The sequence below is a fragment of the Hyla sarda genome, chromosome 11, assembly GCF_029499605.1.
Source record: "Hyla sarda isolate aHylSar1 chromosome 11, aHylSar1.hap1, whole genome shotgun sequence".
NCBI classification, from domain to species: Eukaryota; Metazoa; Chordata; class Amphibia; order Anura; family Hylidae; genus Hyla; species Hyla sarda.
The window spans coordinates 29,212,089-29,239,645 of NC_079199.1; the positions used below are offsets into that span (position 1 = coordinate 29,212,089).

General features: G+C 41.7%; 1 protein-coding gene across 4 annotated transcripts in view; it reads left to right on the forward strand.

The window, feature by feature from the left end:
* TTBK2 (tau tubulin kinase 2) overlaps positions 1–27,557 on the forward strand; it is a 106,310-nt gene that overhangs the window by 21,546 nt on the left and 57,207 nt on the right. For all 4 annotated transcript variants that reach the window (XM_056547112.1, XM_056547110.1, XM_056547114.1 and 1 more), the window contains exons 2-3: positions 811–964; positions 25,054–25,201. In XM_056547112.1, the coding sequence (XP_056403087.1) occupies positions 896–964; positions 25,054–25,201 (217 nt within the window). In that variant the 5' untranslated portion in view covers positions 811–895. The remainder of the gene's footprint in view (positions 1–810; positions 965–25,053; positions 25,202–27,557) is intronic.

Sequence of the window (27,557 nt, forward strand, 5' to 3'; positions counted from 1 at the left end):
CCCTGTATGTGACTCCACTGCGATGAGGCCGCTTCCGGGTGTTCACAGGAAGCCGGTACATGCGCAGTGGATTCACATACAGAGCGGGGAGGAGAGGGAGATGTGGAGGGAGGGCATGAATATACATAAGCTGGACGGTGCTGCGGGCCGAGCGGCGGTGACGTCACAGTGCCAGATAAAGGCAGTAACCCCGCCCGTGCCAGAAGATGATTTGCATATCTTGAAAAATGAAGATATCAGGCGAATGGCGGGGCGGATCCGGGCATGGTAGGCATCATATTGATCAGCGTCCCCCGCACTACCAGCCTCTGGTTAGTGCGGGGGGGATTTGATGATTTATAACCATAGGGCTCAAAACCTGTCCAGAGGAAAAGTTGCTGAGTTGCCCATAGCAACCAATCAGGTTCTTTCATTTTTAAAGAGTCCTGTGAAAAATGAAAGAAGCAATCTAATAGGTTGCTATGGGCAACTCGGCAACTTTTCCTCTAGACGGGTTTTGCTAAATCTCTCCAAAAGACTTGTTCTCTAATGTGGGAATTGCATGTGTGTCCTATAAAACGAGTAGCTCCTGTGCGATTGAATGTGTTTTAATGATACGTTTTGAATACATTTTTTTTTTTTTAAGTTTTGCCGAACAATTGCTTCATGTGGCCAAAATGCGACAGCCAATCGCAACACGAGATTGTCAGCAAACGTGTGTGGTGATTGGCTGCTGTATTACAACTACTGGACTTTGTGTTTTCACCCGAATGACCCCTAGCTTGCTGTAGGAGTATCACTAATGAAAGATTTTTGCTCTCTTCTTTGTAGCCACTGAGTAAATGGAAGTCACCCTTGGGAGCCAGATGATCTCCGGTGACACGAGTTCTGCGTAGCAGCCCCAGCACCCTGTGCAATGAGTGGGGGAGGGGAGCAGCCGGATATCCTCACTGTGGGAGTCCTGGTTAAAGAGAGATGGAAGGTGGTAAGTAAATTGCCCATTTTTTTTTTTTTTTTGGGGGGAGGGGGTGTATGTCTTCAGTTTCCCACACGTATATACACAATAGTCTTATTAAACAATGGTTTGGTTTGATCTTCTCCTGTGCCTGCTGATTTGATATAGATTAGGTGACTGGAGATACAGGGATTAATTCGGTGCTGGACGAGTAATTGAAGGGAAGCAGCAGGTGTAAAAGCCAGGTAGGTTTATTCAACAAAGATGCAACGCGTTTCGCATGCGAAACGCGTTGCATCTTTGTTGAATAAACCTACCTGGCTTTTACACCTGCTGCTTCCCTTCAATTACTCGTCCAGCGCCGGATTCATTCCTGTATCTCCAGTCACCTAATCGCTCACCAGTCTCCAGGAAGGCTGCGGACGACTTGGTTACTATATTCATGCACTATCCATTGGTGTGTGTGTGTGTGTGTGTGTGTGTGAGCTCACACAACCTAATCTGGTAAGCGACTGATGCGACCTTCTTTTCTTTCAGATTTGATATAGATGACCGCCAGTATTCATTATTTTATTTTATTTTTTCTTATTTTCTTAGCAATGACAAGGAAACCTTTTTATTTACTACTACAATTTTCAGGTTTAAAGCACAACTGTCATGAAATTTTGGTGCGATAACCTGCACACAGCCTTTGTACAGGTGGTGGGTATGGCAATATTTTTACTTGAAATTTGAAGGCTTTCATGACTGCAAAAAATGCTTGTATTCAAAGCCACTGACGGTCGGATATAGACGTGGTGCGAGGTACGCGATGCCTCGCCTACCCTGTATGTCAGTGCTGGGACCGCTGTGTGATTGACACACAGGTCCCAGCGCATGCTCCCTTCAGCTAATCTAACCTGCGCGCTGCTGTGTGTCTTGCAGTAAGCACTCGCTCCCCGCCGCCGTCTTCTTCCTCAGTGCGCCTGCGCAGTGCTAGGTGCAGAGAGTGCGCTTCCTCTCTGCACCTAGTATTGAGAACTAACCTGATTGCGCGCTGCTCTGCGCAGGCGCACTGAGGAGGAGGAGGACGGCGGCGGGAGCGAGGGCTTGCTGGATGACACACAGCGGCGCGCAGGTCAGATTAGCTCAAGGGCTCATTCGCTGGGACCTGCGTGTCAATCACACAGCCGTCCCAGCATTGACATAAGGGGTAGGTGTGGGGGGTGGGCGTGGCGGCGGCGGAGCATTGCGTAACTCGCGCCATGCCTATCCGACCGTCAGTGGCTTTGAATAAAAGCTTTTTTTTGCAGTCATGAAAGGCGCCAAATTTCAGTTAAAAATATTGCCATACCCTCCACCTGCACACAGTACAAAGGCTGTGTGCAGGTTATTGCACCAAAATTTCATGACAGTTGCGCTTTAAGAGACAATTTCTAAATGTAAAATAGCAAATTTTTTTTTTTACACTGACTCATACACAGTTTATGTGTAAGATGAGGTGAAACAAGCACAATTTGGCATCTAGTCAAGTCATTTCTATAATTTTCTTAAATGTCATTGAAAATTGCATTATTACCACTTTTAAAGGGAGTTTATCAGCTGTTGTCGGCCCTGCGTACAGGTTTAGGAGGAGAGTGGAATGATTTGTGGTGTCTTAGTCATCTAACTTGCATGACCTTGAAAAAAAAAAACATTGCATCTTCTGATCACCGTAATTGTCCATGAGTTAAGCTATTCCTGTTTGCTACATGAAGCTCCCTGTATTGAGCTTCCTCCCCAGCTTTTGACAGTTCCAGAGTTAAAGGGTTACTCCACTGGCCAGCGTTCAGAACATTTACTTCCTAATGCTGTGTGCGTGCTGCGGGGGTCGGCCATGCCCCTAGTGACGCCACGCCCCCTCCCATAGACTTGCATTGAGGGGGGTGTGACTTCACTAGGGGAGTGACATCACTAGGGGCGTGGCCGACTCCACAGTGTGCACACAGCGTTTGAAACTAAATGTTCTGAACACTGTCCAGTGGAGTACCCCTTTAAGTAAGGAGACCACTAGGGATGTCAGTTTATAGTTGTGGAGGAGTAATGGAAGCTGCCTAATGAGAAGAGCCCGTCTCCTGGACACTTCCCGTGGTGGTCGACAGAAGAGTAAAGTGTATGAATTTGCATGAATTTGTTACATTAACTCTTTTTAATATGTTGACAAGGTGATGTTAGTGTTCCTGAGAATCTCAGCTATGGTATAAAGCTTTTTCTCATTCTCTCTATTTTTGGGGGTGGGACCAAAGCTGGTCTGTTTGTCAGCAGTATTCACACAAGTACTTCCTTTCCCTTGTCTGGGACAGCACCTACTCCTTTTTTACTATGCCATGCGATAATGCTGGTAAAATGTGCACTGGACTGAACAGGCTGGCACTGTGATGGGGGGATTATTTACAGTACAGCCCCGTTACTATCATCCGTCACAAAATAACGGCTGTTATAAATAACGGGCTATAACGGGTTAAAACGGCTATTAGAAAAATCCCATAGACTATAAGGGGATTTTCTAACGGGCGTATTAGATTTTGTAACTGCCGTTTTACAGCTGATTTTCAGACGGAACTTCGTACGGATCTTTAAAACAGAGTAATTTTGTAGTGTGAAAGGGGCCTTAAAGCGCACATCACATTAGTGTTATATCCTGATGTATACCTGTGCCTGTACAGTAATAAGCCAAGATTACTACTTTTTTTGTTGCTTAATTTGATTTCTTGCCCACATATCCATTAACTGAGTAAAAAAAAGCAAAGAAATTGAAATAAATAAATATGGCTGAGTTCTATCACAAATTTACATTGTCAGAATTTGCAAAGCATATCAATTATTTGCTGTTATTTTGTTTTCCCCAGAAATGTCAATGACTGTACTAGTATAAAAGACAGACTACAATGTTTTGCAAGGGTTAACTAAGGGATTAGGCAATGGCCAACATCTGTACATTACATGGGGGGAAAATTAATTATAACAGATGCCATGCAGTGCTATCCCTGATCCTGACGGGAATAGAAGAAATTACCTGACACTTCAATAAAGACCTTTATCAGATATTTGGAACCTTTTTAAAATTGAGGCCAAGTGTTAGTTTGAAAAATACCAAAGCTGTTTTTTTTTTTTTTTTTTTTTTTTTTGTGTGTGGACCCATACAGGGAATTCTGCCGCAGAAAATCTGCAGTGTAAGTGGGATAGCAGGATATTCCATTCCCCACAATGTTAAAGGGGTATTCCAGGCAAAAACTTTTTTATATATATCAACTGGCTCCAGAAAGTTAAACAGATTTGTAAATTGCTTCTATTAAAAAATCTTGATCCTTTCAGTACTTATGAGCTTCTGAAGTTAAGGTTGTTCTTTTCTGTCTAAATCCTCTTTGATGACACCTTTCTCGGGAACCGCCCAGTTTAGAAGAGGTTTGCTATGGGGATTTGCTTCTAAACTGGGCGTTTCCCGAGACACGAGTCATGAGAGAGCACTTAGACAGAAAAGAACAACCTTAACTTCAGAAGCTCATAAGTACTGAAAGGATTAAGATTTTTTTTTAATAGAAGTAATTTACAAATCTGTTTAACTTTCTGGAGCCAGTTGAGAGATATATGTTTTTGCCTGGATAACCCCTTTAACTTCATGTAGCAGAATTTCCGAGAGATGTATTTTACCTCCGGATTCTGCATGGAATTTCTGCCATTTAAACATATTTTTAGGGATGTGTTCATTTTAACTTGGATACCCACAGTATCATAAACCTGCACTTTCCTTGTCTTTATTATACTGTAGTGATCAGTGAAATAAACAATACACACTTCCCTTCACACCTGGTCTTAAATATTTTAAGGAAATCGATGCAAAATAAAGAATGATTTCATGCAAATGGCCGTCCACACTAAAATATATTGGTGTGCCATTTTTCTTACATTAAATAGGACCTGTGTCCTGTCTTGACCTGACTGTCTGGAGCATCTTTTCCTATAACTGTGCTATTCCTTGGTTTTTAATTTATTCTTTTATTTTTTGTGAGACCTTTTCTTAAGGTTTCATAAGCAACCCCTCCTACAAGGTCTTTGATAACACAGATAGACCTCAACCCCACAAACATACAAGGTACAAAAACTGAGCAAGGAGCTTACAACAAAGATATTCAACTATGTAAAAAGGAAGCAACACAGTTCTCCTCCAAAGGAGGAGGTGATAGTCATACTTTGTACAATATCGAAATTACAATCATGAGCCAAAAATAGATGTGCCCAGCTTAGGTAACAGCCACTTAATCAAAAATGTTCTAAGATGTCTGGTCATGGAGGACCCCCCGCGATCTCCCTGCAACACCCTCATTGTATGTGGGGCTGCGTCTCCAGTTTCGCAAACCTCTAGGTTTCCGCAACTGGAGACGTGACTTAACGCTACGCCCCTTGTGACATCACGCCGCACCCCCTCCATTCATGTCTAATGCCGTTACACCCCCTCCCATAGACTTGAATGGAGAGGGCGTGATGTTACGTCACGTCTCCAGTCCCAGAAACCTGGAGGTTTCCAAAACTGGAGACGCAGCCCTGCATACAATGCGGGTGCTGCAGGGAGATCGCGGAGGGTCCCAGCTGCAAGCCCCCCGCGATCAGACGTCTTATCCCCTATCCTTTTAGATAGGGAATAAAATGTTTGATCCCAGAATACCCCTTTAAGGATTTTGTTTCTGGTGAGGTGAGCAGGGTTTTTCTCTCTAATATTCTGGAAAGGGGTAATCCATAATTTCCAAAAACACCACCACACGTGTCCTCAGATTGTGTGTGGTATTGCAGCTTAGTTCATTTAGTTACATTGAATTAAAATGAATGGAACTAAGCAATAATACCACACACAGCCTGATGACAGGTGTGATGCTGTTTTTGGAAGAAATTGGCTAATTTCCTATTCCTGGATAACCCCTTTACTAGAAATGTATACCTAAATTGACAAGTGGGTGTTACCAGTTGGTGTGATGTCTGCACTGTTAAAGACTATCCAATCAAAGCAATCGGTGCAGCAGGGACATGCCCACAGCTGGAAACACCCACTAAATAAATTAGTCTTTAATTAGTTTATGGGACTTCCAGTACCTTATTCCACATGCTTTGCTCCGCATCTCCTGGTGAGTGTGCCACCCTCCACCTCTTTTTTTTTTTTTGTTTCTGCTTCAAAAAAACACCATCTTCGCCTGATACACCCACATCACAGGTCCTTCAACCACAATCTCTTCATCACAGCTCAGCCCCACCTTACTCTACAAGCTCCGCATCTCTGGGTGAATGTGTTGGTCTGGCTTGCAAGCCACGCCTGCTCCCACAAGCCGTGCCCCCTGCAAAAGCTACGCCCCCTTCTATTTTCAACCTGCAAATTCTCCATCACAGCTCAGTCCCACCTGAGGTTGGGATATGAGGACAAGAGCCTCATAGTTGCTTTCCCTCTCCAACAAGTTTTAGGTTTGAAGACCGGGCAACACTGAGTACTTTGCCAGTACGATGACCCCTCGACCTACGATGGCCCCGACATACGATCATTTCAACATACAATGGGCTCTCAGAGGCCATCGCATGTTGAAGCCAGCATCAACATACGATGCTTTTGTATGTCGGGGCTATCCGGCAGCGCAGACTGCTTCAGCTGCCACCGGATAGCCGTTTACGGTGCACTGTGTGGTCCGCTGACGATCACTTACCTATCCTCGGGGCTCTGGCGCGTCCTCTTCGGGATCCCCTGCATCGTCGTCATCACGTCGCTGCGCACGCCGTCCCGTCATCCAATAGGAGCTGCGTGCGTAGCGACATGATGGCACCAACGGCTGTCCGGGCATGCTGGGTGTTGTAGTTTTGCAACATCTGGAGGTCCGCAGGTTGTAGACCACTGTCCTATACTTTACATTGCACAGATCCCTCAACATGCGATGGTTTCAACAAACGATGGTCCATTTGGAGCGGATTACCATCGTATGTTGAGGGACCACTGTATAGAATAAAGTTCTAAGTCCTGTAAAGGAAGCTATACACCGAATGGCAGATGTCTGATTGGGGCGTGCCTCCTGTATATTCATCTAGAACACATACACGTTTAACAGAAAGTGCATTGGGTGGCCTGGAGACAGCACTGTTGGCGGAACAAGCCTTTAAATGACAGCTATGGCCAATCCTAAAGAGGCAATCATCCAACCCCACTGCTAACCCTGGAGGAAACCTACACACATGCAAACTCCATGCAGATGTTGCTCTAGGTGGGGTTTGAACCCAGGCCCCCAGTGCTGCAGAGCTACATTACACACCACGGAGTCATCACATGGCCCATACATTTTTTTTGTATTTTTATTTTTTTTGGGACGCTCATTAAACCTGCAAACAGGCAGTATAAATGATTTATGCAGAAAATATCCTTTAGAGCTCTTTGGTCATATGCTGTACCTACTCATATTTCTCATATATAATTCATAGACTCTGCTTGTATCAATCAGTAAGCCTTTAGACCCAGTATTGAGTTTGTTTTATCGAATTGAGGAACAGATTTAATAGTATAATAGTTCATATGAGCCCTGCATTTGTTATGGTTATTTTAGTCCTATGTATATAAAACGTTTTCCTATCAAATCTGACTAGATTAGTCACTATATATATATATATAAATATAACGTGAGGTCACAGTATTTATTATGGTACATGGACAATATATTTTATGGCACTTTGACGTTATAAGGGGGAAACTAATATCAGCCGCCCCGAGCCCTGGATATACTGATACCCTGGATATACTGATACCCTGGATATACTGACATATGCCTTTTGAGATGTACAGCTCATTTGGCTAGGGAATTGTATGAAAAATGTATATGTGCAGATGGCTCTATTAAAAAGAATGGTTCTTGGCAGGAAGCATTTGTCATGGGACTTGGCTAATAGGATGCCGGAGCCTTTTTAAGGAACGTTTCCTTCTCCCATTGATTCAGGCTAAATCTAGAAGCCACGCTTTACTACTAAGCAGAAAATATGGGCGCTTGTAATCCATGTTGGTAGTAATTGTAGACAACAGCTGCTTTTTTGTTTTCCAAGGAAAATTTTAGGCTCCAAGTCTGGGATGGTGTTTGAAATTTTCAAAATTGCTAGCATTGGTAATGTGTTTTTTTTATTATAATTTTTTTTTAATTTTTTTTATTCTTTTGGCTGAGCATTTGCCACATACTGATTATTTTGTCTACACAAACCTTTATTTGTGTCTAAAGGGGTACTCCACCCTAGATTTCTAGGGTGGCGTAGGTGGAGTACCCTTTAAGCATGTAAGACAGTCCCGCTGCTTGGGATACAATGTCCATCAATTTCAGATTCTGTTAGATAGCATATGCCACCCAACTATTCTCATTGGTATTAATATTTTAGACATGTGGTATGTCATAAATGTGTGAGGGTTTTTATTTTTCTTTTAAAGGAAGAGGGGGTATGTTTTTTTTTTTTTTCTCTCTGGTTTCCCCAACTATAGGAAAAACAGAGGTCCCTTCCACCTCTCAGAGGACAGAATAATGTAGTGACATAATGCCGATTTCAGCGTTGTATCTGTTAAATGTGCCTGTTGTGATATAGGAGTCCTTTCAATGATATACTAAAGCTCAGGCGTCCTCTGTATTTATGAGCCGCAGACTCTCCCCACCCTCCAGCAGCTCATTGAAAAAGGTGAGGATCCAAGAGTTGGGACATACACATATTAGATATTTGTATAACTATCTCAGCTGGAATATCCCTTTAAGTTATTCACCTTATGAGCTTTTGTGCTGAATTCTGAGAGGAGGGAGGAAGTACTCAAGCTGCACTTTTGTCACCTATCATGCACTGTGCTTTCATACAAACATAATTACATATGATCTTTGCAGACAGTAACATGGAGCTAGTGTTAAACCATCTTTCGTAACATGGAGCTAGTATTAATCCATCTTTAGTAACGTGGAGCTAGTGTTAATCCATCTTTAGTAACGTGGAGCTAGTGTTAATCCATCTTTAGTAACGTGGAGCTAGTGTTAATCCATTTTTGGTACCATGGGGGGAGATTTATCAAAACCTGTGCAGAGGAAGAGTGGTGCAGTTGCCCATAGCAACCAATCAGATTGCTTCTTTCATTTTCCACAGGCCTCTAAAGAGGCCTGTGGAAAATGAAAGAAGCAATCTGGTTGCTATGGGCAACTGCACCACTCTTCCTCTGCACAGGTTTTGATAAATCTCCCCCATGGAGCTAGTATTGATCCATCTTTAGTAACATGGAGCTAGTGTTAAACCATCTTTCGTAACATGGAGCTAGTATTAATCCATCTTTAGTAACATGGAGCTAGTGTTGATCCATTTTTGGTAACATGGAGCTAGTGTTAAACCATCTTTAGTAACATGGAGCTAGTGTTAAACCATCTTCCGTAACATGGAGCTAGTGTTAATCCATCTTTAGTAACATGGAGCTAGTGTTAATCCATCTTTAGTAACGTGGAGCTAGTGTTAATCCATCTTTAGTAACATGGAGCTAGTGTTAATCCATCTTTAGTAACGTGGAGCTAGTGTTAATCCATCTTTAGTAACATGGAGCTAGTGTTAATCCATCTTTAGTAACGTGGAGCTAGTGTTAATCCATCTTTAGTAACATGGAGCTAGTGTTAATCCATCTTTAGTAACGTGGAGCTAGTGTTAATCCATTTTTGGTAACATGGGGGGAGATTTATCAAAACCTGTGCAGAGGAAGAGTGGAGCAGTTGCCCATAGCAATCTGGTTGCTATGGGCAACTGCACCACTCTTCCTCGGCACAGGTTTTGATAAATCTCCCCCATGGAGCTAGTATTGATCCATCTTTAGTAACATGGAGCTAGTATTGATCCATCTTTAGTAACATGGAGCTAGTGTTAAACCATCTTTCGTAACATGGAGCTAGTATTAATCCATCTTTAGTAACATGGAGCTAGTGTTGATCCATTTTTGGTAACATGGAGCTAGTGTTAAACCATCTTTAGTAACATGGAGCTAGTGTTAAACCATCTTTCGTAACATGGAGCTAGTGTTAATCCATCTTTAGTAACATGGAGCTAGTGTTAATCCATCTTTAGTAACATGGAGCTAGTTTTAATCCATCTTTAGTAACATGGAGCTAGTGTTAATCCATCTTTAGTAACATGGAGCTAGTGTTAATCCATTTTTGGTAACATGGAGCTAGTGTTGATCCATTTTTGGTAACATGGAGCTAGTGTTGATCCATCTTTAGATGTGTGTTGTAAAAAAACACAGCATGTGCTTCTTTTAAGAGTTATCCAGGGATATAATAGCTAATACCCTTCCTCGCTCCCTTCCAGTTTGTCCTTGTCTCAGCCCGAAACTTTCTTACCGTACCTTTCTTAAAGAGGAACGGCTGAGATGGGAGGGCAGGTACTACGTCCAATCACCGTACAGATAATAGCTTTGTTTCATATCAATGTATACCGATGTAACACTTTGTACCTTAAATTCTCTCAACATATGGCCTGATTCTTATGTGATTCTAGACTTGCCTGCTTTTCTTTTTTTTTTTTTCCTTAACATAACTCCGTGACCTCATTCTTACCTTGGCCTCCACATGCATGCATGATTTTGCCTGCATGCAGCGTTTGCAACATAGTGCCTGCCCCCTTTATACCTGGGTAAGAAGGTATTGGGCTGAGCAATAACCAAACCATAAGTGAGCTGCTTGAGAACAAGGAAAGATTAATACTTTTTATGGTTTCCAGACAATCACTTTAGGGCTTGTTCAAACTTGCAGCGTGTTTCCCCCTGTGAGTTTGAAAGGGGGCAAGCTGTCCGCAGCAGATTTCCGCTGTTGAAGATCCGCCACAGACCCTTTTGACTTCAACGTGGTCTGTGGCAGATTTTCCCCAGCGGAGATTCGCTGCCAGAAATTTTCTTTAGAGAGCCGCCACCTTTAAAACTCGCAGCAGGAAAGTTTGAAAGTAAATCCGCTTGTGTTAACAAGCCCTAAAGGGGTTATTTGGGAACCATAAAAAGTATTAGCTTTCCTTGTTCCCCAGCAGCTCACTTATGGTTTGGTTTTTGCTCAGCCCAATGCCTTCTTACCAAGGTTTAAAAGTGGAAGGCACTATGTTGCAATCGCTGCGCCCTTAATGTATTTTGTGAATGGAAAATACCCATCAAAGTCAATGGCGATGGATTAAAATTCGGATCCATATGCAGTTTCACATAGTATTTCATCTATATGACATATGTCATATCTTAAGTGTAGGTAAATGTCATACCCAAAAGACAGCTCATCAGTATGTACTGTACAGAAATTGCAGACTTGTCTGTAATACATATATACTTTTGGATCCTTGTACTTACAGCTCCTATACGCATTGCAGAATGGTTCCTACATTAGTTCAAATTATTATTTTTTTTTCTCCCCAGGGTACTTTAGAAGATTTACAGTGTTGTTGGGAGTTGCATAGATATTTGCAATGATATTCATTTAGCTATGGTGCAAATCCTAAAGCATTAAAGGATTATGTGTCCTGCACTATACTTTAGTGACACTCATGTATAATCCCTATGCTCTCATACTGACCAGTACATTGAGCCTATGAGTTCATCCTTTATACAGGAGTCACAAAGTAGACGCTCAATCTCCAAACTGTGGATCTCTAGGTGTGGAAAAACTACAACTCCCAGCATGCTGGAAGTTGTAGATTTTCAACACCTGGAGGTCCACAGTTTGGAAATGACTATAGTAGCCTATACGTAGATCAGCTTGTGTATGTAATTTCTGAAATTGAATTGTAATTTATAAAATTTATGTAATTTCTGGTGTGCAGTGTAGACTTTCTGCTAATACATGTCCTAAGATTATCTGCATGTAATGTACTTTATAATATCCATATAGCATAAATCATCATTAGCAGACATCTCCTGTTCTTCAGAGATTTTCTAAAAAAAAAAAAAAAAAAAAAAAAAAAAAAAAAGTAGTTACGATTTATCGAAGCCAGGATTTTTATATATATTTTTTTTGTAATACATTTTTTTGGTAAGTTCAATAAAGATTTGATATTTTATAGCAGCATTTAGCTTTGTAAAGCTGGCCAAGAACATTTAGATGGCTGTCGGCCTAAAGTTACATGGCCATATGTGTATTCTATTTCTATGGTGTGAGGATGGGTGAATGTCTGCCATCCGCTTGGACGCAGCTTATCGCTAGTAAACTATGGAGGATTGACTGGGGGAAAAAAAAGTAATCCAATGCTGCCAATATTCATTTGCAGATTGAAATGTAGCAGAACCCATATATTTTATAGATCGGATGGTGAATCTGTGACCAGTAATTGGTGTTCAGTCATATTTTGGGTTCTAGAAAGAAGGCCATGAATTGCCAGACCCTACTAAATTGTTTTGGCCCAACTATGGGTCCAGTGATCCGAACTTGACAGCATTGGATCATGATTGTGATTTACGGTTATATTACGGGCACAAAAATGTGACTGCTCATGTGACTCTAACCTGATACAACTAAGTTCATATGTGGCAGATTTGTTACAGAAATTTATGTGAATTTATAGGGCTGTCCAGATACGATACTGCTGTTGGTGCAATACCGGACATTTGCATTAACCTACCTACAGGAGGCTTTTACCTAGTAGGGGGATTTCCTACCTAACTGCTGGGGAATTCTTCCTAATAGTAGTGATTCCCTATCTAACTACTGGGGGCATATCTTAAAGGGGTACTCCCGTGAAAAACTTTTTTTTTTTTTTTTTTTTTAAATCAACTGGTGCCAGAAAGTTAAACAGATTTGTAAATCACTTCTATTAAAAAAATCTTAATCCTTCCAGTACTTTTTAGGGGCTGTATACTAAAGAGAAATCCAAAAAAGAAATGCATTTCCTGTGATGTCCTGACCACAGTGCTCTCTTCTGACCTCTGCTGTCCATTTTAGGAACTGGAGAAAATCCCCATAGCAAACATATGCTTCTCTGGACAGTTCCTAAAATGGACAGCAGAGGTCAGCAGAGAGCACTGTGGTCAGGACATCACAGGAAATGCATTTCTTTAATGGACAGCAGAGGTCAGCAGAGAGCACTGTGGTCAGGACATCACAGGAAATGCATTTCTTTAATGGACAGCAGAGGTCAGCAGAGAGCACTGTGGTCAGGACATCACAGGAAATGCATTTCTTTTTGGATTTCTCTTAGTATACAGCCCCTAAAAAGTACTGGAAGGATTAAGATTTTTTAATAGAAGTGATTTACAAATCTGTTTAACTTTCTGGCACCAGTTGATTTAAAAAAAAAAAAAAAAGTTTCCCACGGTAGTACCCCTTTAATTGAGTGTCAGTGAGGTCTTCATGTTCAAGTTTTGCCTATGGCTTCACAAAGTCTAGAGCTACCTCTGCTGTCACATGACATTAAAAATAGTATCTGTAATTACAGTAAGTACTTAAAGAATAAATAAAAATAAAATAAAACTTAGTACTTGTTCTCTCTTTAAAAAAAAAAAAAGTAAATAAATAATGGTATCACCGTTGGTACCCCTCTGTGTCAAACTCTTGCTTGTGTTGTGGATCTGCCCAGGGCATGATAACACAAATTTGGTGGAGTTGTCCGATCCTCACACCATTCAGGGGCTTTGTTCTTCAGATTGATGCTGAAGTCACAGGAACGACTGTCCCACAGGACCCTGGTGCTGTCCTGCTATACATATATCCTATGACTTTCAAATTACAAACGTTCCCTGCTTCAGCATCTTCTCCAAGTGGTGAAAACGGTCATTCCCCCGACACTGGCGCTCCTCTACCCCCCCTACTTTAGAAGAATGGTGATCTGAGGTTGCCCACATTCAGTGGATGGAAGACCTATTAGCGGCTTCTCTGAACGACGTGGACCGCTACTCCTCTACCCGGTTGACTTTTGTTTCTCCTGCCGATACCGTACCTCCAGCCTTCCTGGAGCGTTCCTCATCGGTGTACACGTTTGACTGTTCCCTTCTACTTCTTCCTTCCCTTTTATTTTAGTCTTTGTTCTTTTCTCTTCTCTTTCCCTTTTATTTTCGGATGGCTGTGTTAGTCCTCATTTGCGAGTTTTGTTATATCTTGTTTCTTTTCTTATTTTTTTTTTTTTTTTTTGTAGCATTTGCTAGGCCCACTAGATATTTTTGTACATTCTCTTTGGATTTCTATGTCATGTGCTCTGTTTTTCACCGGTTTCTTAAATAAAGCTTTTTTTTTGAATCGGTAAGAAAACATTTTTTTTTATCGGGACATCCCTATAAATTTGTGTTGGAAATCAATCCCAAAAAGCAAATATTGCTGTTTCTGCACGCCGCATTCGGATATTTGGGACAGTCACAGAAATTTCTGCATTTAATCTTCCGCATGTGAATTCACCCTTATAGGTAAATGCCTCCTAGTTAGGTTGGATGAGTTAGTTCTGCTCCTCATTTCATAACTGCATTCGCCACATGGGTAGTAGAACTGTAATATTTGGAAGAAATAATTTAGAGATTTATGGCCTTACCTAGACTTTGTCAAAGATGGGAACAAATAGTCAAATTGATTAGTAACGTGTAAAAACAGATGGCAATATCCCCTTTTTCTTTCTATCAAAAACGGTTAAAGGGGTACTCTGCCCCTAGACATCTTTTCCCCATCCCCAGCGGTGGGCTCCCTGCTGCACCCGGGGTTCGTTTAGATCGTCAGGTGCAGCGCCGGAGGCTTGTGATGTCATGGTCACGCCCTCTCAATGCAAGTCTATGGGAGGGGGCGTGACGGACGTCACGCCCCCTCCCATAGACTTGCATTGAGGGGGCGTGGCCATGACATCACAAGTGTGGCGTGGCCCTGATTTCACGAGCCTCCGCCCCGCGTCACCCAGCATGGAACGAAGTTCGCTCCGTTTACCGAATGTCTGGGGTGCCGCAGCTGAGATAGCGGAGGTCCCCAGCCGCGAGACCCTCGCGATCAGACATCTTATCCCTTATACTTTTGGATTGCTACAAAATTCCAGAATCCCTGACAACCACAACTCTAGGAGGTAATACAAAAAGGTTTGTATAGGAGTCTTCCCCTTTTCTTATCTCCCAAGCTGCACACATAACAGAGCTGACGGGTCCACTTTAAATATGTAAAGTACTTTACATTTCACTAAAATGCACTCGATGAATCAGGGTCTCCTCATCGACCTCCTCTGTATCCTGTGTTCCCCTTATGACTACACTTAGTGAGATGCTTTTTATGGTCTCTTGAGAACACTACACCAGATGAGACCAAAGACCGTAAGGGTTTTGTAGTATTGATGTGTCACTATAATCTTAAATATGGAAAAAGTCTCTTGAGGATCGAATACATTTGCAAAATAAATAGGTAGAAAAAATATGCAGCACCATAAACGCAGCAAAATACGGCATGTATGACCCTACCCTTAAAGGGGTACTCCACTGCTCAGCTTTGAAACAAACTGTTCTGAACGCTGGAGCCGGAAGCTCGTGACATCATAGCCCCGCCCCTTCATGTCACACCCCGCCCCCTCAATGTAAGTCTATGGGAGGGGGCGTGACGTCATAGTCCTGCCCCCTCACGACGTCTCGCCCCTTCCCATAGACTTGCATTGAGGGGGCGGGGTGTGACATGAAGGGGCGGGGCTATGATGTCATGAGCTTCCGGCTCCAGCGTTTGAACTTTGTGTTGACAATTGTAAACCAAAACATACATTGGGGAGATTCATCAAAACCTGTCCAGAGGAAAAGTTGCTGTGTTGCCCATAGCAACCAATCTTTCATTTTTTTCAGATGCTTTTTCAAAAATGAAAGAAGCGATCTGATTGGTTGCTGTGGGCAACTCAGCAACTTTTTCCTCTGGACAGGTTTTGATAAATCTCCCCCATTGATTTTAGGCTTTTGTGTGTGTATAATATATATGCTACTGTAATAATTGAAGTTGTAACACATAATCAGCCTTGTCCGGGCATACTGGGAGTTGTAGCTTTGCAACAGCTGGAGGCACACTGCTTGGAAAAAACTGGTCTACATAATAGTTGGGGAAATACTTGCTTCTGTTTTATTTTACACTGATTCTACTTTTGTAGTTTTGCATCCTATGTAGTCCAGAGCAGCATTCAAAGTTCTGCTAGCTGCTACTGGAAACAGTCCACACGGTCAACAGATACATCCCCTACAACAGTGGTCTTCAACCTGCGGACCTCCAGATGTTGCAAAACTACAACTCCCAGCATGCTTGGACAGTTCATCGGCTGATCGCAATGTTCATTAAAAAGGTAAATAATAGTAAATACTGGTGAAGTGTAAAAAGACCCTCTTCAACTATTATGCATCCCGACAAAATACTAGAATCCCTGACAACCACCGCTCTAGGAGGTAATAAAAATATTCATTGTAAGATTTGCGCATGAGTCTTCCCATTATTTATGTCAAACAATCACTTTTTTTTTTCTCTCTCTTTGTGTAAATCTTTAAACAAGCACCGGTCTATAAGATCAGCCAACCAACCATGTAATGGGGCCCCTAGGGTATAATCAAACAGGCCTGAAACGCTGCAGATTTGTTGCAGATATTGCTAATTAGTTGTATTAGTCTTTTTTTTACTTGCTGTATTATTGTTGTGATTTTTTTCGTGATACTGGGCTTTCAGCCTTTAGTGCATTTCGCACATGTGCAGTGCCACACTATTCAGCTTTTGATGTTTGTAGCTATTTTAATATTCAGTAATATATTCTGTTTGTCATTGTTAAAGTTAAGGTGAATCATCCTTCAAAGGGTCCGTGACTTTAAATAAAATCTATTGATCTTGAGTGATGGAAGGATGTTTTTCTGCTTTGTCTGAACTGGGTAATTACTGATAATTTTCACTTTTGTAGGGAGAGGAAACTCCCTAAAATGACTGTTCTGTGATCATTCTAGAGCAGATCACAAATACGAAGACTTTATTTTGACGTTATTAAGACTGATAAATAGTAAAAACAGAAATTATATATATATATATATAAACAAAGACGAGGTCCTGGCACCAGGATAGTTGCAGATAAAAGCTTGCGTTATTTTATTGAAGATATCGCAGTACAAGGCAGAACGTCTGACACGTTTCGCACGTGACCGTGCTTAATCGTAGCTACGATTAAGCACGGTCACATGCGAAACGCGTCAGACGTTCTGCCTTGTACTGCGATATCTTCAATAAAATAACGCAAGCTTTTATCTGCAACCATCCTGGTGCCGGGACCTCGTCTTTGTTCTTGTCTAATAATAGGCTGAAGGCGGTACCAGCCGGTCCACGGCACAGGTGGTGAGAAGGGCGTGTATGTGGTGAGCGGCTCATACCTTGCTACAGATCTATATATAATCCAAGGAGAGCAGCACAACTTAGATGGAAACCGTGCACGCTGGATGTGAACCTTGGTAAGGCTGGGTTCACACCACATTTTTCAAATACGGTTACCCTATACGGTTTTCCGCAAAAAAAATTTATATGACCGTATCCGAAACCATATGCATAGAGAATGCATTGTAAACCGTATTCCAAATGTTGTGTATGGTTGCATCCGTTTTGCCTCGCATACGGTTTTGCCTCAGATGCGGTTCTTTTAACATTGTTGTCTATGAGAACCTTACACAGAATTTCAGAATACGGTTGCACACGGTTTTTCTAATCCGTTTTTGGAGTTGGCACATGCGCAGATCTTTCTAGAATTCATCCCAGACATCCCCCCCCCCCCCCCATCCAACAAAATAGCAAAAACGGATAGAACCGTACATACGTTTTGGAACCGTATACGGGGAAAAACCGTATATGTTTTAATTTGGAGTCATACGGTTGCATACGGTTTTTGCCATAGGTTTTTTTTTTTTGCGGAAAACCGTATACGGTAACCGTATTTGAAAAACGTGGTGTGAACCCAGCCTAAGAGGTTCACAAGTAAATACAAAACAAGAGACCAGTGCTGCTCTTCTCTTGTTTTGTAAATGTGTGTGTGTATAATATAATGTGTGTGCATCATCCAGCAACATGAAACTTGGTACACAATGTAACTTACCGTATATGCCAACAACAAATATAGGATACTTAACTTTACCATAACCTACCCTCATTTACGAGGGTCGGGGTTTTTGTTTAAAGTCCAATGCAAATCTATTGGAAATGTATGTTCTAGCAAAACTTTAGTACGGCTGGAGATATTTTGCTAATACTTGGTCTTATGTTACTTATCTGTCAAATAAAAATATATAATAGTTAAATTAACTCCTAACCTACCCCCATATGTGAAGGATGGGTTTTTTTTTCAAGTCCCATGCAAGTATATAGGTTCTGGTGCCTTACTCCACAAGCTCCGCTCTGCATCTCCTGGTGAATATGTCAGTCCGGCTGGCAAGCCACACCCTCCCCGCATGCCATGTCCCATCTTGCAAAGACACGCCCACCCTTTAAGCCACACCCCCTTTATTTTCATCTTATAATATCTTCACCACAACTCAGCCCCACCTGAAGACGGGAGATGAGGATTAGATATGAGGACAGGATATGGGGTCGAGATATGAGGACAAAATATAAGGACAGTATATGAGGTTGGAATATGAGCAGGGGATTTGGGGTCGGGATATGGGGGTCAAGATTAAAGGTCAGGTTGCTTTTCCTCCCCCACAAGGATAAGGTAGGAAAAACCGTGCAGCGCCGGGTACTCAGCTAGTATGTATGTGTGTGTGTGTGTGTGTGTGTGTGTGTGTGTGTATATGTATGTGTGTGTATGTATGTATGTGTATATATATATATATATATATATATATATATATATATATATATATGCAAAAAGCAAAATCATCGGTAGTTGCAGTATCTTGTAATACCTTTTTTATTGGACTAACAAGATTTTGTAGAGACAAAATCTACAAAATCTTGTTAGTCCAATAAAAAAAGGTATTACAAGATACTGCAACTACCGATGATTTTGCTTTTTGCATCACTGGACTAATACGGCTACTCCTAACTAATCTATATATATATATGTGTATATGTATGTGTATATATATATATATATATATATATATATATATATATATATATAATGTTGCAGTATCTTGTAATACTTTTTTTTTTATTATTATTATTAATATTATTGTACTAACAGTACTTTTGTAGAGACAAGCTTTCGAGATTCCTCCCTTTATCAAGTCAAAACCATTACTGGACTAATACGGCTACTTCCTACTACTTTATTTATATAGATAGATAGAGAGATATATACACTGCTCCAAAAAAAAAAAAAGGGAACACCTAAACAACACTACGTAACTCCAAGTCAATGACACTTCTGTGAAATCACACTGTCCACTCAGGAAGCAACACTGATTGACAATCAATTTCACATGCTGTTGTGCAAATGGAACAGACAGCAGGTGGAAATTATAGGCAATTAGCAAGACACCCCCAATAAAGGAGTGGTTCTGCAGGTGGTGACCACAGACCACTTCTCAGTTCCTATGCTTCCTGGCGGATGTTTCGGTCATTTTTGAATGCTGGCAGTGCTTTCACTCTAGTGGTAGCATGAGACGGAGTCTACAACCCACATAAGTGGCTCAGGTAGTGCAGCTCATCCAGGATGGCACATCAATGCGAGCTGTGGCAAGAAGGTTTCCTGTTTCTGTCAGCGTAGTGTCCAGAGCATGGAGGCACTACCAGGAGACAGGCCAGTACATCAGGAGACATGGAGGAGGCCGTAGGAGGGCAACAACCCAGCAGCAGGACCGATACCTCCGCCTTTGTGCAAGGACGAGCATGAGGAGCACTGCCAGAGCCCTGCAAAATGACCTCCAGCAGGTCACAAATGTGCATGTGTCCACTCAAACGGTCAGAAACAGACTCCATGAGGGCCCGGCATCCACAGGTGGGGGTTGTGCTTACAGCCCAACACCGTGCAGGACGTTTGGCATTTGCCAGAGAACACCAAGATTGGCAAATTCGCCATTGGCGTCCTGTGCTCTTCACAGATGAAAGCAGTTCACACTGAGCACGTGTGACAGAGTCTGGAGACGACGTGGAGAACGTTCTGCTGCCTGCAACATCCTCCAGCATGACCGGTTTGGCGATGGGTCAGTAATGTTGTGGGGTGGCATTTCTTTGGGGGGGGGCTGCACAGCACTCAATGTGCTTTCCAGAGGTAGCCTGACTGCCATTAGGTACCGAGATGAGATTCTCGGACCCCTTGTGAGACCATATGCTGGTGCGGTTGGCCCTGGGTTCCTCCTAATGCAAGACAATGCTAGACCTCATGTGGCTGTAGTGTGTCAGCAGTTCCTGCTAGAGGAAGGCATTGATGCTATGGACTGGCCTGGCCGTTCCCCCAGACCTGAATCCGATTTGAGCACATCTGGGACATCATGTCTCGCTCCATCCACCAACACCACGTGGATGCTTTAGTCCAGGTCTGGGATGACATCCCTCAGGAGACCATCCTCCACCTCATCAGGAGCATGCCCAGGCATTATAGGGAGGTCATATGGGATCGTGGAGGCCACACACACTACTCGGCCTCATTATGACTTGTTATATGGACATTACATCTAAGTTGGATCAGCCTGTAGTGTGGTTTTCAACTTTGATTTTGAGTGTGACTTCATATCCAGACCTCCATGGGTTGATACATTTGATTTCCATTGATAATTTTTGTGATTTTGTTGTCAGCGCATTCAACTATGTAAAGAGGAAAGTATTTCATACGATTAGTTCATTCATTCAATTCTAGGATTTGTTATCTAAGTGTTCCCTTTATTTTTTTTGAGCAGTGTGTGTGTGTGTGTGTGTGTGTGTGTGTGTGTGTGTATATATTTTATTTAAATAAAATTTAAGACACCAAAGAGAGTGATAGAATGGTTATAATTAAAGAGTACCTATCATTAGCAAAAACTTTTTTTATATGATGTAGTAAAATATATTTTATGTATATTTATAATATAAATTGGTAAAAAAAATGTGTGTTTTTTTTGTCCCTGCAGCTATTGCCTGTGTCTATATGAGGAGACCAAATTCAGAAAGTGGGGCTCTGTGCACGGAGGACAAGCGGGGCTCTGTGCACAGAGGACAAGCGGGGCTCTGTGCACGGATGTTCTCTGACACGCTCCTGGCTCACACAGCAGGATGGTTGACAAGTCAGGAGCCTGCACAGATCCCGGCTTGTCCCGCCCTCACTTCCTGTATTTGGTCTCCTCACAGACAATAGCTGCAGGGACAGCATTGTTTCACCCAAAGATATACACATTTTTTAAACAAATGTATATTACAAATATACATATAATAGTATTATCTACATTATATAAAATGTTTTTGTTAACGACAGGTACACTTTAACAAATCCGCTAAATATTGACTTTCCATATTAATGGGTGGGATTTATATATTCTTCTCTGGTTATTGCCCTAGAGCAGTGTTCTCCAAACTGTGGCCCTCCAGATGTTGCATAACTACAACTCCGTTGTTGGCTTTCCAGCTATGCTGGTTTTGCAACATCTAGGCATTTCACTGGTAAAACCCCTGTATTACTGAAGTGCACGCACTGACTGGTGTCTGGTAGCGCCCCCTACAGTACAGGGAGGTATTACATGTTCTTTACTACTCTTTACCTGTGCCAGGGTTAGCTGCTCCTTTAGACACCAGGTGAGAGCTGCTCCATGTTACTTTTTAGGACATTGTGTGTACTGTACAGGACCCTGAAGAAGCTCCTGTCCTCTACATAGACAGACAGTGATTTACAGCTCCCAGCAGATCTTTCTTACTTGTATATGTAAGGATTTGCTTTATCTATATTAGTTATCTACTTATTTTTCTTTTACCCTCACTTTTTACTATTTTTGGATGACATTTTGGGGCTTCAGAACCAATTACCAGGTTTCTATAGAGTTATGGTCTCAACATACAATGGTTTCAATGTACAATTCTCGGCCTGGAACCGATTAATGTTGTGACTTGAGGAACCACCCTACTTTATTGAGATCAAACAAACCATTGTAAAAAAAAAAAAAAAAAACACACATAGAAGTGACCTACATCAGAAAAAAAGTGCATCACAAAGGGAATGAGCAAAGTATGTGTTCTAAAATTTCATGTCTAAACCATTGTAATTCACAACAGGTAAATATATGCAAAATCATAATAAACTTGTGAACAGCACAGTCTAGTATCAGTATGTGTCACCAATGGATCAACACATATGCAACAAAAACAAAAAAAAGGAACAAACGTAGAAGTGTAGGTAATTTTTCCTGCGCAGACTCTGAACCCAAAAAATATATAAAATAGGTGACTAAGCTGAGAGTTTGAGCAAATGAGCCAAAAAGAAACAGGTCTATAGCGCTACAAAGCACATACACTTAAATGTCCAGCGCCATTCTTCAATGCCCTGACCACTACACTGTTTTGCTCCATGCTTCGTCATTATCTTCCGTTTGCCCTTTTTCTGATGAAGGTCGCTCCTTTTTATGTTTTTAAAAATAGTTTGTTTGATCTCACTAAAGTATCATGTTAGGTTTGTTAAATACTCTGATGTAGGAAGTTTTAGGTTTCATATGTATTTTACAGTCACCTTTTAGAATGCGACCTTCATGCTCCGCTCTTATTTCCTCGCTTCTGTGGCAGGCTCACATTTGCTTATTGCTTTTTAATTTTTATTTTTTTATTTATTTTTTTGTGATAGAAGAATAATGCACTTTTTTAAAGCTAGAACTTGATGACTGAAAATACCAAAAGGATTATTAACAACTTCATTGTGACTGCCATTATTCAGCCGTTTTACTTTTGTCAGCATGTAGCTTGAGCCTAAAATGAACGTTGGCTGTAGACGTTAGGCTAACGTTGGCTGAAACCGATGAGTTTGGCTCGACAAATGTATTGGAGGGTAAAAAGGATTGGCTGTCTAGCAGCGGCTTATTACTCTCTTAACATTGAGAACACATGCATGATTTTTTTTATTTTTATTGTATTTTAAAAGACATTACATCTTAAAACAACCGAACAACCGTAACTCAAATTCGTCTGTTATGGTATAATCCAACCCACATAAAGACAAAAACGTAAGCATTTTTTAACTAACAGTAAATGAATAACATGGGTAAGCTAGGTATTCCACATTCATTCATAGATACCTTAAAACATGTGCTGTGATCACCTTCATATTCCTCAACTATCTACCTTATATTCGCCTTCATATCCCTTCTCTTTTCATAGCTAAATTCTCCAGCCAGCACTTATTGAAAAAAGAAATAGAGGAATAAAATTCCCACCTTTCCTTATCTTTTGCTTTCTCAACTACTATGATCCAGTTATGCTCACTTCTTGTATTCTTTTTATCCAATGATCCCACATACTGCACTGTTTGTCATATAAAGGTATATTTTCTATTTTATCTAGTCTAAGCCTCTCCAGTGTACATGCCTGACTGACAAAACTCATTACTGTTACCAAGGTTGGCACTTGTGCACTTTTCCAGTTTTTTGCTATTTCTGTTCGTACCACTGATAACAAAATAAAGGCTAACACTCTATCCCTATATACTAATGACTCTAAACCGATGTTTAAAAGGGCAACTTTTAAATCCCATTTTATATCTTTCTCCAATAATATTCTCAAAAATGTTTAACTTTTTTTCCATATCGGCTGTATCTGAGCGCAAAACCACCACATATGCAAAAATGTACCCTCCTCAGCCCCACACCTCCAGCATAGAGGCGAGATGTTTTCATTAGGATACATCCTTGCTATCTGCCGCGGTGTACGGTGCCATCGGTATAAAAGCTTTCTGGAGTTTTCGAGGTGAGAGGCGCAGTGGGATAATTGTGTCGGCATTATGAATATTTTACACCAACTTTCTGGAGTTAATTGTATTCTTAACTCTTTTTCCCATTTTATCTGAAAATCTGCTTTTACTTCTTGAACCAAACCACGCCACGCTTTATACGCCATAGAAATTGCACATGCATGATTAGCTTAACCAAGTGTCCATGTGTGTAGAAGGTGCATAGGAAGGGTCCAAGTGTGCTTGTGTGTAGAGGGTCCAAGCAGAATGAGCTATTGGAGGTGTATGGCCTTTACTTGAGTGAACTTAAAGTAAATTAGCTTGTAACGAACCCCGTGGCTCAGCCCTTGATTACTTTGGTCTTCATAAATTAGTTCAGCTTTCCAAGTGCTCCAGTTGCCTGAAAAGGTGGATGAAGATCAAAGTAATCAACGTCCGAGCTGCGAGGTTTGTTACGAGCCAATTTCTCTCAACTCTAGCCTTTACATGTGAGATTAGAAGCAGTTAACCCATTGATAAGAAGCACTGTCTATGGGGGAGATATACCAAAACCTGTGTAGAAGAAAAGTGGGGCAGTTGCCCATAGCAACCAATCAGATTGCTTCTTTCATTTTCAAAGAGGCCTGTTAAAAATCACTGCACCACTCTTCCTCTACACAGGTTTTGATAAATCTCCCCCTATGTATCTGTGTGTGTTCCAGCATCACGTCCAAACGGCTAAAGATATTAACATGAAACTTGGCACACATGTTACTTATATGTCAACAACAAACATAGGATAGGTAATTTAACCCTTACTCGCCCCCATTTGCCAGGGTGGGGTTTTTCGTTTAAAGTCCCATACAAGTCTATGGGAAATATATGTTACTGCATAACTTCTAAACTGCTGGAGATATTTTGATAATACTTGGTCACATGTTACTTATATGTCCACTTAAAAATGATAGGATAGTTAATTTAACCCTTAACTACCCCCATTTGTGAGGGTCGGGGTTTTTGTTTAAAGTCCCATGCAAATCTATGGCAAATGTATGGAAAGTACGGGATAGCGGGATGGGATGTGACAACTATATATGAGGATGGGATATGAAGTCAAAAGATTCCTCCTTTTTGTTGATTTTCTTCCCCAACAAGGATTAGGAAGGAAAAACCGGGCTAGGCCGGGTAGTCAGCTAGTCTATCATAAATCGTAATTTTGACTGCAAGGTCAAAAACCATGAATTACATAACAGCATTATAATGAAGGGCTATTACATGTCTTATCAATCGAATGCATGGTTTGCTTTTCTTTAAACGACCATAATCTTATTTATCTTGGTTAACAGCTAAGAAAAATTGGTGGTGGTGGCTTTGGGGAAATTTACGATGCCCTGGACCTGCTGACAAGGGAGAATGTCGCTCTCAAAGTGGAGTCTGCGCAGCAGCCAAAACAAGTCCTGAAAATGGAGGTGGCAGTTCTCAAGAAACTTCAAGGTAAAAGGGCCGGTGATCACCACTTTCTCCATTGTCCAGTTTGTATTTGAGGTGGGGCCTAAAATCATTTTGAAGGAGCGCTGTTGTCAATGACATAATGTGTTGAAGACTACATAAAGATTACCAGTGCAAATTAGAAGAAAGAAAACGGGAGCAACTCACCCAAGACCCAAGAGGTTAACAAGGTATATTCTTTATTCCATAAAGTGCCAGTGCATATGTAGACCACGGGAGGCAGGTGTTACAGTGGGGGAGCAGCAAACGGCGGCGGGCCACGGTCCGTATCGTGCTATCAAAGCACTTCATCAGGCCCCACAGGGCATTGATAGCACGAAACGGACCGTGGCCCGCCGCCGTTTGCTGCTCCCCCACTGTAACACCTGCCTCCCGTGGTCTACATATGCACTGGCATTTTATGGAATAAGGAATATACCTTGTTAACCTCTTGGGTCTCGGGTGAGTTGCTCCCGTTTTCTTTCTTCTAATTTGCACTTTATGGACTATACCACATTGTGTGAGCACCACCCACAGCAGGCACATTACCTCCTAGCGCAGTCTTATTATAAGACATTGTGACATCTATCTACCAGTATATACTAGTGCCAGGCTCCACTTTTCTTGTTGAATGGACTACATAAAGATAATATTTTACAAATGCAACATATAGATAGTAGTTACACATTTATAGTGAAAATAAGCCTATGGTCAGATAAAGCTTCTCATCAAGTTTTACAGCATACCTTTTTCCCCCTGCCAAAATGAAAACATTTCTCTTAATATATATGAGAAATGTATATGACGACCCAATGGGTGTTCCCCAGTTCTACAAGGGCCAATATTAGCAGACTCATTTATGTCCTCCCAACTTGCTTACATTTGGCCCCCTAGCTTTCTTTAATTGACAACTACTAGGCTGTCCTCTCCTTTACTCCCTCTCTGATGAAATATCTTACAAGCAATGTCAAACCGCATGGCTTCCAGGCTTTCTTTTTCACTTTCTAGATGTGCATTTACCGCCGCACAGTCCGAACGTTGCGCTATTTTTCTATGGAGTGGACAAGAAAAGTATAGTGTAGTAGCCAGTTAACTTTACGAATAACAGACAGCAGATATATGCAGGTAAATACACACACAGAAAAGAAGTTGTCTGAATCGTAACAATTATTATTTCATAATTAATTTCTATTGTTAGCCCATGGATATCATGAAGCCCCATCACTAAGTGAACTACTTTTTATTTAACTGAATTATGTATGAGACCAATAAATAATTGAAATGACATTAAATATAATAAAAAGAACTCCATGTTTCACAGAGAATAATAAGCACTTGATTATAAAGCTTTAAAGAGTACCTGTCATGATCTTTTCTACCTTGATATTGCTCTGTATTTTCTGCTCAGTCCCTGTCAGATTCACAGTCTGGGGCGTTCCCCAGCAGGCGTGACATCATCTGAAGCCATACAGCACTCCAGGCTGCATTTCCTGATTTTGGACTTCTGCCAGGCCAACAGGAGTCCAAAAGTCTGTGAAAGAGATGGGGGAATGCTCTGGACAAGTAGGGAGACACCTAGTAGCAAATTATTAAAATACAAATAAAGCATAGAAAACTTATATGTATATTTTTTTTAAACAAAGTACATTAAAAATATTTTTTTTTTATTTACCATAAGGAGTGTAATAGCAAAAATTTGTTTTAATGACAGTGCCCATAAAAATAAAACTAGGTGAGGGACAAGAACAGCCTCCCCTCTCCCTTCCCTTTCCCACGAAGGGGGAGATTAGACTAAACATAATAGGCCAATGAATACTAACTGCCCCCCCGCTTCTCCCCATTTTGACCTTAAAGGGGTACGCCGCCCCTAGACATCTTTTCTGCAGCACCCCGCTATCATTACTGCGCAGAGCGAGATCGCTCTGCACGTAATGACGGGCGATACAGGGGCCGGAGCATGGTTACATCACGGCTCCGCCCCTCGTGACGTCACGGCCCGCCCCGTCAATAAAAGTCTATGGGAAGGCAGCGTGGCGGTCGTCACGCCCCCTGCCATAGACTTGCATTAAGGGGACGGGCCGTGATGTCAGGAGGGGCAGAGCCATGACGTCACGCTGCTCCGGCCCCTGTATCGCCCGTCATTACTCACAGAGCGAACTCGCTATGTGCAGTAATGATGGCGGGGTGCCGCAGCAGCGATCCCCGGGGTCCCCAGCAGCGGGACCGCAGCGATCTAACATCTTATCCCCTATCCTTTGAATAGGGGATAAGATGCCAGGGGCAGAGTACCCCTTTAAGGACCAGGCCAATTTTTGTTTTTGCACATTCGTTTTTTCCTCCTCTCCTTCTAAAAATCATGCCA